We start from the raw sequence: 13,567 nt of genomic DNA on the forward strand, positions 1-13,567 counted from the left end.
GCATAAGATGCATAGATCCTAAATATACACTGTAACTTATGAGGTGGCTGAGGTCGTTCATAATCAGTGCATCAGTTTAAACGCAACTTTACCTGGATGTGAGGTTCCTCCACCCCCCCACCCCCCCCCTAAAATATAAAGTGCTTCAGTAAGAAAGTAACATAAATCTTCCAATGTCACAGAAAAACAAGGTATAGCAAAACTCAGCAGTGGCTCAAATATTGCAAACACTCCATGGAAGGCTTCATTTATTTTTCCGGGTCAGAATCCATATCTGAAATCTCCCGAATAAGCCTTCTAAATGAACAAGCGTTACAGAAGGCAACACGTTATCTTCTGTAGGTGACGGCTTAACTGTAATCCATTTAGCTGGTTTGCAGAGTCCCGTCTCCTTTATAAATAAAACATGGTGTGGCAGCTTAACAGGACAGAATCCACAGTAGCTGTGTACGGTCCAAAAAAGGCACGGAGAAAATCTTTGGGGGGATGGGGGGAGAAATAAGTTAAATCCAGAACAGTAAGAATAATAGACCAGCCCTTTACTTTTTTGGCAGTAGCTATAAATAACCTTGATCCGAAAGGCAGCTTATCCTCCTCTTGTACCAGGCTTGTCCGTGGTGCCCCAGTAATGTGCTGCCCCACAGGAAAACATCACTTTCTAGCAGCCAAGCCAACGCGTCCTTCGAGTAGGCAGTCGGAAAACAAACGTTACACCGATTCTCTCAATGCCCTCCCGGTGAGCCGTTTAAGGCAGCTGCAGAGCAGAGCAAGCGTGGCGGGTGTTTCCCGAAGGCACGGCAGGTTTGCGTTCGGCAGGTCCCGACTACAAGCCGCAGCCAGCGGTCTGTCCGCGCTCCTTCCCCCTCATTTCTGAAGCGCGGCTGCCAAGGAGGAGAGGCTGGAGGTTCGCCCCGTCCTCCCCCAGCGAGCCGCCCAGCTCTGCGGTTCGCCCGCTCCCTGCGGGCCGGCAGCGCCCGCCCAGCGCCGCGCTGCGAGAAACGCCCCGTTTCGCTCTTGAGGCAACATCTGCTCCCGGCCCGCCCGCTCCCGCAGCGCCGCTCCGGGGGCTGCCCCCGGCCGCCAGCCCGTCCTCCTCCTCCTTTGCCTCAGCCCCCCGCGCCCTCGCTGCTCGCACCTCCACTTCAGGCGGCTCTGCCGGCGCCGTGCCGCGGGGCCGGGCGGGGCACAGGCGGCCGGCCAGCCTCAGTCCACTGCTGAGCGCCGCCGCGGCCCGCAGCTCCCAGCCCGCACCGCACCGCACCGCTCAGGCCGGCACGCGTCCCTGAGCCAAAGTCTGGTAACAACACAAAGCGCTGCTCTGGGCCACGCTTTGCACCCCATTTCCCCACCTCATAAAGCTGTCATCTAAAAGAGGTGCTTCCACTCTGAAATCAAAAGTTTATCTGTGCATCATTTTAAAAATATCCCTCAAACTCATCTTTAGTGATCAGAATGGCTACATATTACTCCACTCGACATGCAAAGAGAGTCATTCAGCCCAGTTGTGACTCTCTTCAATGTGGTTCCTGGCCCCTTGGCAACAGCTTAGGGTGGCGTTGTCTGACGGGCCAGCCAACATCTCAGTGCCAAGCCAACCCCTAGATCCCACCGAAAGAAACATTAAGATGTTGGAAACAAGTATCAACATTTGGGAAGCATCTTTTTCATGGAACCCGGAGCAGCACAAAATCAGCCTAACAGCACAAAGGTTCGGGTTTTGGACATTCGCATCTTTTAAATACAGTTCAACACTTTGCACCTACAACTCTTGCTCATAATCATGCAGGTGAAAGGCTGGGTAACTCACAGGTAACTCACCAACAGTACAGAAGCTGTCATGACCAAGCTGCTCTGCTCCAGCAGAAACCATACCCCTAACCACCAAAGACCTGCACTACCTGTGTGACAGTGGCTATCAGTTGTAGTGGCAATTCAGACCTCAGCCTAAGGACAGCATATGGCACTTAGAGCTAAAACTTAACATGGCATTAACTACAATCAGCTGAAGCTTTCCCCATTAAGCAACCAGCAGGATACACTGTATGCAAGAAATACAAACATACCACACTTCATGTTTATTGATTTATGTGATACACAGCCACCTACATATCCAAATACTTAAGCCTAAATACTGAAAGTGCAGGAGACAAATTATCTTTTCCTCTTCTCTGGTAAGCAGATATTACATAAAAATTATGCCCAAATGATACTCACCTCTGGATTCTGTAGTTCAGAATATATACTATAATGGTAAAGGTGAAAAAACACATTTTTTGAGGTGCTGTCACCTGTGGTTCTTCTCACCCAAAACACCCACAAACAGATCCTTACTGAATTCAAGGAATGCTGCACCACGTACAGGTCAAGTACATAACCAAAAGTGGTCTGTATTTGTTCAACAGCAAAATTATTTTATTAGCATTTAAAAAGTATTTTACCATTTTCACCGTATCTACTGAAGACTTCCGTATGGCGCATCAGGGACTTTCAGATACGACACTTCAAAAAAAGGTTGAAACAGTTGCTTATTTCACTTCTGCTTTTCAACACAGACTCTTAACTGCATTAAGTCCCAAGGCAGGTTAGTATCTTATTCCAGGGTTTGTAAATCAGTGCATGGGAAATGCAACACTTTTCGTTTCTGATTGATCATAAAGATTATTCTTTCAATATTATCTGCCTTCAAAGTTAAAATCAGAGGACAGACACACTCTACATAACTAACATAAGACGTTTAGATGTGGTACTTAGGAACACGGGTTACTGCTGGACTTGGCAGTGCCAGGTTAACAGTTGGACTTGATGATATTAAAGGTCTTTTCCAACTTGAACAATTCTATGATTCCATAACATAAGCCAATTAAAATCTTTGCTCAAGCTCATTGGCAGGAATACTCAGGCTAGCTAAAAATTCCCATAAAGTCCAATTAGAAGGCAAACTCTAATGACTACATCTCCTTTTGTTCCAAAAATAAAAGCAAAATCAAATGAACCATACCCTGATGTAAGCTGTAACAGTGCCATCCTGGTTTTACTAAGAAGAATGCCTTGTAATAGCAGTACAAAGAATTGTGCAAAGTTTGAAGCAACATAATTCAACTTCTGGGGGTTTTCTTTCTCCATTTCAGAGAGAAACTAGCTGTAGATACTACTCCTACTGCAAACATCCCAAGCACCGTGTGGCTACCCATACCCAAGGCATTTGGTTCAGCCCATCTGCACAATCCTTGTGTTTTGCTTTTGAAGAATGGTGGCAAACTCAGTGTACCTTAATACTAATTCACCTAATTTACTGAAGCTTCCTTTTAGTACCAATCTATGCATTGCACACAGACTTGGGGGGGGGGGGGGGGAGGGAGGGGAGTCAAAACATCTGAGTTAATTAGTGATTAATTTATATTAATTGAGACAAATTCTCAAGTTGATTATTCTCTTCCTGGAGTACTTTGTGAAGTAAGAGTCATGGTTGTACCTTTTCAAATGGATTCTGCTGCAGATTTTCATCTACAGAAAGCACCTTTTATATCTGCATTGTAAATAAGTATAGTTTAACACTGACAGTACTTTCAATTTAACACTCTATACAGAGCAGAGTAAGTAGATTACAAAGAAGGAATATAAATAAAACAAGTATATATATGTATATATATTTTGATAAATATATATAAAATACAACTCAAAGCCTGTTTTGGGTTTGTTTTTTTGTTTTTTTTTTAAATAACTATACATTTTTATGTCATGCCAAGAAGACTCACAAAGCTCTAACTCTTTGTACATAAAAATTGGTCAAACCACAAAAACCACCTTTGGCCCATTACACAAGATTCTTTCCTGAAGAGAATGAAGATTTCATGTGAATAAATCTATCTACCAAGGAACAATTCTTTTGCTTTACTCGTGAGGAACAGAAGTTGATTGTACTTGACCGCAGAACCTAAAGCTGTAAGGAGCCAGACTGTGGTTTTGTGGCCACAGCCACATTTTCAGGTTGTGTTTGCGTACGTGCACAAACATGCGAGCAAATACACCGCGAGTGGAGCAGGATTTGTGGGAGCCAGACTCCCTACAGTTTGCTGCCTCAGGTGAAATTGCTCTCTGGGAGGGTAAGGAATATGAAGAGGTACATTACCAACTGTAATTTTCCTGTGCCCCAGCAGCACTCACACTGAATATTAGGAGAGTAATCATTGACCCTTATCCTCCTGCTCTAAATATCCCTTTGCTACCTAATCACCTTCACATAGTAAAATTTTCCATTCTTGGTCTTCCTATTTCATTTCTTCAAAGGCTCGCCTTTTGCTTCTTTATTCCTCCATTTGCTCATCGCTTATTCAAACAACCCCTTCACCTTTTCATCATTTTTCACCTCCTGTTTAATGGTATTGTGTTTTCACTCATAAGCAAAAGCATGGCCTAAAATAGTCGCTTCAAGCAAAACATATTTCTAAGCTCATAAATATCTAATATAAATAAAATCCTGGAGTAGCCTTCTGGATATAAACATGCCAGTACTACTGTTCTCCTTTACATTTCTTCAGATTTTGGGGGTTTAACATACAAGCTCTTTGGTTCTATGTTTTGGACACTGTCTCCCCACAGGTCTGCACAGACCAAAGAAGGCTCTCACTCCTGAACTGTGGAATTACTGCATCTTTTCCAATGCCCCAATGAAGTACAACACTCAGACAATGCACAGGGAACTGGATTCTTCTACTGTTGGTGCTTTGGATTGCTTCCCCCTAAAAGCATTGTTCTTCGTAGCCAAAAAAAAAGATAGCTATATATATATAAACACACTCATAGACACTCAAAGACCTGAGGCTGCAACTAATGTTTGAAAATGCAGTGAATGTGGTAAGAAATCACAAACTGGTGACAACTGAAATCCTGTATGGTCAGTGTAAGCAAGAGCAACCACAGAAGGAGCTTTTGCTCTTTTCCAATATCCAAAGTATTTTACTAACCATGTGTGTGTATATATATATATATATATATATATATATATATATATATAAAAGCCATTTGTTTCTCTTTTAAATTGAGATAGACTTGTTAGGACAGACTGGCACACAATTTTAATCCTCCCAGTCTAATGGAATCTTCTCATAGTGTAACTATTTGTTCAAGATTTTTTGGTCTCTATTTATGCATTCTGAAAGATCACAGCAATCCACAGTAACTTGCATTGGAAATTCACAGATTAAACTGCAGTTTTATTTCTTCTTTCTAATGTGGTTTAATTTACCCATGCAAAATGCACCCTCTGTTGGGCCAAGCACGTAATGACATTTGTCAAGGATCATCTTTTAAACAGCACGGTTTATCAAATCCTGTTATGAATGTTTGCTTTTATGATTAATTGTGAACTAACATACAAGTCTTACAAACATTTAAATCAATATTAGACTGAAACAAAACTAAAGCAGTGCAAAATATTCAGTGCTACTATATAGCCATTAGAAGATTTATGATCTTTTTTAAACACTGCTTACAACTGCAGGATTTATAAATCTTTCCAGTGAGCACTGGAAATTCATTTATTGCAACCTAAACTAAACAAGTATCTATTTCATTACAGTACCAAAACACAATTAACACACTATCACTGCAATGGATTTTTCTGATCTGGACCAAGACTGCTAACTGGCATATTAAAAAAAGCTACAAACAGAAGCTCCAAAGTGTATTTTGGGTAAGCTATGGTAAACTCCCAATATAAAAGGGGGCTTATTTTACCTGATTTCTTATTAGGGTATTTCTAGGTAAGGGTGGGATTCAGGGAGGTAAGACTGGCCAGTCTATTAGAACAGAAAATGACAAAAGGTCTTAAACTTACAAATGCTGAAGCCTATACCCATGGGGGGAAAAAAAAATATACTACTCAGATGAGAAAAGTGAATACAGGCTGGTATGTGAACACTGGAGTCTAGAACTCACACCACAGCGAAGAAGAAAGTTTGTGTAATACATGGACTTCAAAACAGACACAATATGCAGTTCTCAAAAACAATAATGGCAGATGGATTGCATAAGGAAACAAGATAGTGAGGGGAGATTAAGAGGGAATTGGAGGCAGGACCTGTGAGCTGGGATGCAAGGTTTCCAATGTCTGCTAAGCCATAGTGAAGGAAGGCTTTGGAGCACAAGAAGATACCCCATTTAAAACAGATTAAAAACATACGGGTAGAACTGACTGCTGTGAAACAAGACTCCTTCAAGGTCTGCACTTAACCAATTCCTTTCACAATGATATTTAATAAAATTGCATTGTGGTAGAATACTTTGTAGCAGTGAGAAAGAAATTTTCCTACCTTGAATGTATTCAATTGCTGATTGATAGTCTCTGTTTCCATTCCAACAGGACCTTGTGACTCTTCATGCTCTTCAGCTCTCCGAAGCAGACTGGAAAATTCTTTTAGCTTACTGTAAAACTCCTCCACACGGCCAATAGTACCCTCCACTTGATTTTCCCTGGCTTTTGCTCTGTCTAGTAACTTGTTGCACTGTTTATTTAAAGCTTCCAAGTCTCTTTTTATACCAACAAGATCAGGAGAAGCTTCAGCTTCTGTGGCTAGCATAATTTTACAGTTTTTATTAGCATTTTCAGTACACAAGATAAGATCTTCCAGCTTTTTCAGGAAACATTTTATGTCCTCTCTCTGTGATTGCAGTACCTTGAGATCTCTCCCCACTGCAGCCATGCTATCAAGTTCATCATCAAACTCTGCAAACTGAGAGAACATCTCTCGGATGCTGTTTTGAAAATGGCCAATTCCCTGAAGTTTTGTCTCTAAGAACGAGCACCTATCTTCAACCTGCTGGTTCACAGCTGTGTATTCTCGTTCCAAAGATTCAGCCTGGAGCAAAAGGTCAGTAACACCAGCTGAATCAGATGCTTCGACCACCAGGTCCTGGGCAAGCTTTTTTGCTAAATCAACATGAGGCTTTAAAGCCTGCAGGGCTTTCTGCTGGGCCTGCATCATTGTCAGGTGTTTGTTACTGAATGACTGAGGTCCAAGTGAGTCGTGAGCTTCCAGATGTTCTTTGGCACTTTTAAGCTGTTTTTCAGTTTCCCTGGATGATTCCTGAAATTCTTTCAGCCTTTGTGCCATGTTTTCCAAGCACTCTCTCTTCTTATGCAACTGTTCTGTGACCACATTCACTTTCTGATTCAGCACCTTAGTTTCCTCCTGAACAATTTCTTTATCTGTTTCACTTGCACTGAGCAAATTTTCAGCAGTATTATTTAATAGCTCCACTGTCCCATGGTGTTTATCCAGGTCTTTCTGCCAGGCCCTCACCTGAACAACAGAATTCTCTATTTCAACAAGGTTTATGCCAACTTTTAATTCACACAGGTTGCTTTGGCACTTCTCTATCCATGGCTGCAGAGTTTCTACATGGTGCTTGTATTTCAGGGCTTTCTCCAAACAATCTGTTAATTTATCTTGTCTTTCTTTTACCTGCTTATTAATTTCATCCCAGTTACTTCTGAGTGTAGCAATTTGGGATTGCAATGCTGCTTTGTCAGCTCCTTGAGTCTTCTGTAAGATACGTTCTCCTTCTGCAACAATTCTTTCATATGAACTGATCTGATTGGTCATGGTCTTCTTAAAATCTTTCTGCTCTTCAATTAGTGATTGCAAGGTATCAAATTTGGCAGACACAGGACGAGTCTGGGTCAGCTCTTCTTTCTTTTTGCCTAACCAAGCCTGAAAGTCCTTAGACATTTGCTGGAACTGATGAGAAGTGGCATATGCCGACTGAAGCTGCTGAACATGGTTATCTACAAAAAAGAAGACAGCACAGAGGTTCATTCTCAGAACCTGTATTCAGTGAAGAAAGAATAATGAATATTGATTCTATCATGAATGATCATTAATGTAAGGAAAGCTGGTCCTTAGTATGTGGTGTTCAACTGGAAGACAACCAAGTCAACCAAGTTTCTTGCAAGGGACAGACTTGTGCCTGTACTACAGCAGAGCAGTGAAGGCATTTGGACATGCATCCAATGAGATGAGTTTAGCTAGTCTGTGCCTAAACAAATTGTGCCCAGGCAGACTTTAGGGGTAAAAAGCAGAGTCACGTTTCATGGTCTTATGAAGTGCAAGCACAGGGAATATGATGTCATCTAGCCTAACAGTGTCTAATTCATGGCCTGCAGGCAATACACGTTCTTAGGGAGATCCTTTGAAGTTCCTTGTGACCAGAGGAAATTGAAAAGCTAAAACTGAGGCTGTTAGGGAGAACAAAGTACAATACTGCTTGCAGTGTATTGCTTGCTCAGTTCTTCTCTTCACAGGGAAGGCTTTCTATTACTAGTCGTCTTCTGTCACAGGCAGTTTTATACAATCACCACTGCATTTCACTAAGCCTTTAACTGGTCTTTGCCCCAAAATTGTGATTTTGGCTTACACTCTGCACCTACGCAGCTAGGTAGTTCAATGAACAGAATCCTCGTTTGGTATTCTAATTCAGTGAAGAATGAAGGAAGAGATGAGAAAAGCAGCACTGCTACTGTGCTTCAGATGCTCTTCCAAACTGTTCACTAGAGACCCCAAGTATTGCTTTTACCTTTTTAAGATAACGGCACTCTCCTAAATTCTAACATACAACTGCTTGGGGGTTGACAAAGAACTGACATTAGACACAGCTCACTCAGCATCTGTGTAAAGTGATGCTCTAGTTTATGCCTTAGATACTATTTCTATTTAAATAAATACTAACCTGCTTTTTGCTCAATATCCTTAAATGATTTTAAGAGGCCATCTAGCTGTCTCGTAAGTTCCGCTTTCAAATACTCTTCTCCAACCAGTGTTGACAGCTCTTCACAAAGAGCTTGAGCTGCATTTATATTCTTCATTTCCTGCTCTATTTCCTCCTTCATTTCTCTAGCAACTTCCAGCTGTTGTTTCACAGCATCAGGTTGTGTACTCACAGCCAGGCTGCTGCTTAGTTTGCTATCCAAGGCCCTTAGTTTATCAGATAGACTTCTGAGTAGACTTTGATACTCTGTACTTTTCACAATGGCTTGGTCAATTCGGTCACATCTGCTCCTCAGTTGGCCAGTCAGGCTGTCCCATTTTTGTGCCACAGCTGTCAGTTGCTCTTTTACAATTTCATGGGAGGGTGGATGTTCACCAGGTCTCTTCAGAATCCCTTCACCAGCCATAGTTAATTGCTCATATTGTGGCTTTCTGGTGTCAAACTCTTTGAGCAGAATCTGGTAAAAAAGAAAAATTTAAAAAAGCATTTAACTTCATGAAAAAAAGAAGCCAAGTACTCCTGACAAAAATCTTCTGGAATCTGAAGAAACTAGGCTGTCTTATTGAGTAATTGATCCCCAAGTTTAAAAGCCAGTGAAATAATTGCATCTCCTACACACAAACTTTTGTTTCCAAGCATTCACATCAAAGAATCAGGTTCATTTACATATTATCTAATGGAAATTCAATCAGTAGATACAGGTAAACAATTCTGTTAAGACTACAGTAATTAAGTTACCGTACCAAGTAAAATGATTGCTGTTTAGTTTCAAGCACTGCCTTCCTTCTCAGACAGTTTCAGTATTTGTCTTCAGATAGAACTTCAAAGAAAGCATATTCTAACGTTATGTTGCAATATATTATTATAGCACAGAGGATATTTGAATAATTCACAAAATAAGTGAATGTGCACTGTAAGAACTGTAAAGTTGATGTCACTGCTTCCCAGTATTTTTTATTTTTAGTCAGTAAGTCACAGTGCTTGAAGAAGAAGGGACAAGTATCATGCCTTTATTTTACACAACATTCCAAACCCTTTATTTCTAAGTCAGTTAGATTTAACTGTCAAGGACTGTTACATGATACATAAAAGTTTTATGCCAGCTGTCTAGATTTCTGAAGCACTCAGAAACCAATATTAAGTCATTTTCACACAGTATTAGTTCATTTCACATGCACAGTTCATGTTTTAAACACTTCATTTTAATCAATATTGATATGCCAGCTTTAATAATATTTTTGCAAAATACAAATGTTATTTCTTATCACAGTTTAAAATAACTGACAGCAATATAAATGTTTGAAATTAACATTTCTAGTTTCTGCAACTTTGTCCACCTTTCTTTTGTCTGCAGTTGGCTGTATTTCTGTAAGTAAACTATTCCACTTTTTCATTATACTTTTAGTCTTTCGTGTTCTTGGCTCCATATCTACTCACAGTACTGCATTTCACTCACCTTCATTGTTTTGTTAGCTACTGGTGCAACCAAGTGAATAAAGTCTCAAGAAGCTAGTTCTACAACGTCAACTGTATATGAAGACTGACCATAAAACGTAGCATACACAATCAAATTAATAAAACTTCAAAGGAACATTTACATCTGACTACAGACAAACTACAGTATGGGCAAAACAAAAAAATTGTATCAGAAGATCAGTATCTCCTTTAGCTGTTCTGATCTCTACTCTTACGATAATTTTTTCATGTCATTACTGTAGTCAAGTAGGACTTAAGCTGGTTATTTGCTGATAAAAAGTAATGTCTCATACTAACTTCACTGTACTCTATCCAGATGCAAATCAGTACTTTGCTAGGAGCAAAAAAGCAGAAGAAACTTAAATCAAAAATGAATGCTGGGACTACTCACCTGAACCTGTTGCTTTTGTGTATTGAGCATATTAGGATCAATTGATAGAGGTCCCAGCACACTGACCATTAGCTCCTTTTCCACAAGCCAGTGTTTTAGCTGAGTTTCTGCTGTCTGGAACTGTGTCAGGTAATTTGAAGACTCCTCCAGTTTTTGTTGTCTTTCAGATGCAACTTGATTGAGTTCTTTCCATTTGGAATCTAACAACAATAATGTTAACATATTGCATGCACATTCTAGCAGATGGGTTGTCAGACAGCAGACTAGATATGAAACATAAACGGAGCTCTCTAATAAGGCTTCTTGATGATTAACTCCAGATGGCTTATTGCAGTGACTCGGCAAATACATCTTTTAACAGTCAGATCCATATACACTTGGATGAAGGTCTGCAGTTTAGCACAGCCACATACGGAACTTTTAGAGCAATGAATATACAATGTGTAATAAATGGGGATTTGAATATTACAAAATGAAATACCACCAAATTCAGGTGTTGGTATCAAATTATGTAAAAGCCAAAGGGCTGTACTCAGTTAAAACTTAGCTGCCTGATTTAGATAGACAAATCTTTCTGCTTATTCAGTAAAAAGAAGCAGACACCTTTACAAGGGTGAGCAGAAGCCCAAATTTAAGCTTCTACTCTGAGCAGCCCTCTGAAAGCACACACCTCTTGTAAATGTCTGTATTAGGAGCCGGTAGAGATTAACTGCCTCATTTAGACATCTAAACCAGGTACCTAGTGACAGGCCATGAGAATACTTCTGTGCACACCTATTTCAAAAGTGCTGTGTCAGTTTAGGTTCACACCTAGGCCAATCTATGGTCTTGTAACCTCCCCATTTCCTCTGCGATACTGTCAGTGCTTGCTCATTCAGCTTTGATCTTTTGGGAAGTCTCACTGTCCCTGAATTTCACCCCTGTTTTTTCAGGGTTTTTTTGTGCCACTTCACTGTCTTTGAACTCTGCTCATTCCATAATAATTCTCTTTCAACACTACTCAAGTTCTGTTTGAGACCTTACCTGCTACTTAAACTTTTCAGAGTTTCACTTACAAACAGGAGAGGTCGGAAAAATTCTCAGCTTTAAAATTATTCTTCTTGCAGCTATAGAAATGCTTTTCAGTATGAAACAAGACTGACCTATGATTTATTTAAAATATTACAAACCTAAGAAGAATTTTTAGAAGATCATGATGATTATGCACAGCAGTATCTCAAAATCTATTGTCCAAAAATGGTAATTTCCATTTTTTAGGGCAAAATTTATGGAATCAATTTTAGAAAATGGCAAGAAGCCACCAAAATCACAAAATGACAAAAGCCACCAGTGCATGGGAAAAAAAGCATGAAAAAGAGCATTACCAAGAACTCAAACTGTTCTTTACATGAAACATGTATCTCGAGCAGAAACTGACCGGTTGAGTTTTAGCTGCACACTGTTCGAAAAAGATAAAGCCCTCTCAAACAGGGCATCAACCTATAGCTTTTCACAATTGCAGTATAAATTCAAAATCATGGACACGTGTAATTACTCCAGATCTACACTCTTGTAAAGGGAGTTATTTCCCAAAAAATTAAGGAGAGAGTAAGACACTAAAAATAGTAGTGACTGCTAATACATTAAAAAACTCAGAATGAACCAACTTCTAAATCAGTCTGAGCTATAATACAGCTTTACTGAAGTACCTATTTTATCCAATGTTTGTCTCCACTTGGGCGCCTCAGGAGAGTCAGGGTTCTTCTCCAACAGCTCTGTCACTTTGTCCTTCAGTTCCTGCACTTTATTCACACTTTGCTTTAATTCAGTTTCAAAAAGCTGAAAATTCAAGTGATAAAAAATGCAAATAAAGACTAAGTGTAAAGTTTGAAGTCCATAATACTGAGATGCTAAGCATGAAGATAATAACTATCTAACACTTCCACATTACTTTTCTGCTATGACTCTCAAAACACTTTATAATAGCATATGTTGCTGGTCAGGGTTTTCTGGGGAGAGAAAATCTGACAGATTTAAACTACAGTAATAATAACAATTATTGTTTAATTTGAACAAATAACAGAACTAGAAGAATTCAAATAAATAAGATCTACTAGGTCTCATCATATTCACATATACTTGGATTCCCTTCTTGTATGAAAGACAAACTGACAAACACACAGTACAGTTCACAGCAGAAATAACTCAGCTAGCACCAACAGAGAGGAGCATGGTGTGGCCTCATTTACCTCAGTGGAAATCCTGCTACCACAGACATACTGCTTCTTGTAGCTCACCTAGAACCATAGTTAATGACCACCACAGCTTAAAGTGACTGAGATGCCCCAGCAATTCCTAATTCATGCTGTTCTTGAAGAAAGAAATGAACAGTCCTTACATGCCTTGCAAAGGGCTCTTACATGAATATTTTCAAGTAACAAAGCTTGCCCTATGGAGCTGCATTTTAATTATCTAAAAACTACTAAAAGAAACATTGAACAAACTGTGCTTGATTTAGAAATTAGTAAAAGGTCCAGCTGCTTCAGAAAGATGACCTTTGCCTGAGCACTCACTCAGTTTTCCAACTGTGAACACTTCTCTACTACTACACCAGGGGTAAGATGGTTATGTTAGCCTTGCACATTCTCTGTTGAAAAATAAGGAGCTAGCTTTCTTCCACATCTAGTCTGAGTTTTAGGCCTGAAAGTAATCTAAGTCTGAGGAAAGTTGGTAGCTGTTCAGCTTACTTTTTAAGGATGACCCCCCCCAAATATAAAAGAAGAACCTCAGCTGAAGCAAATTCTGTCCTTGTTTATGCACAATCACAGGCAAGGAAAAATTTTCTCTATGCCTCACATTACCCTTTACAGACCAGTCTTTATATGTGTAAACATTGCCCTTCGTTGCTAGAAAAGCTATGTCTCCAATGCTGAAACAGGACAGAAGCTTACTGCT

At 40.0% G+C, this 13,567-nt stretch overlaps 1 protein-coding gene across 9 annotated transcripts in view; it reads right to left on the reverse strand.

The window, feature by feature from the left end:
* Positions 1–13,567, reverse strand: part of DST (dystonin) — a 296,528-nt gene that overhangs the window by 72,344 nt on the left and 210,617 nt on the right. For all 9 annotated transcript variants that reach the window (XM_057414085.1, XM_057414090.1, XM_057414089.1 and 6 more), the window contains 4 exons: positions 12,322–12,451; positions 10,634–10,833; positions 8,728–9,223; positions 6,312–7,786 (listed from right to left, as the gene is read on the reverse strand). In XM_057414085.1, the coding sequence (XP_057270068.1) occupies positions 6,312–7,786; positions 8,728–9,223; positions 10,634–10,833; positions 12,322–12,451 (2,301 nt within the window). The remainder of the gene's footprint in view (positions 1–6,311; positions 7,787–8,727; positions 9,224–10,633; positions 10,834–12,321; positions 12,452–13,567) is intronic.

The sequence above is a fragment of the Pezoporus wallicus genome, unplaced genomic scaffold (genome assembly GCF_028554395.1).
Source record: "Pezoporus wallicus isolate ANWC-B61680 ecotype Strahan unplaced genomic scaffold, APGP_CSIRO_Pwel_v1 contig_6428, whole genome shotgun sequence".
NCBI lineage: Eukaryota > Metazoa > Chordata > Aves > Psittaciformes > Psittacidae > Pezoporus > Pezoporus wallicus.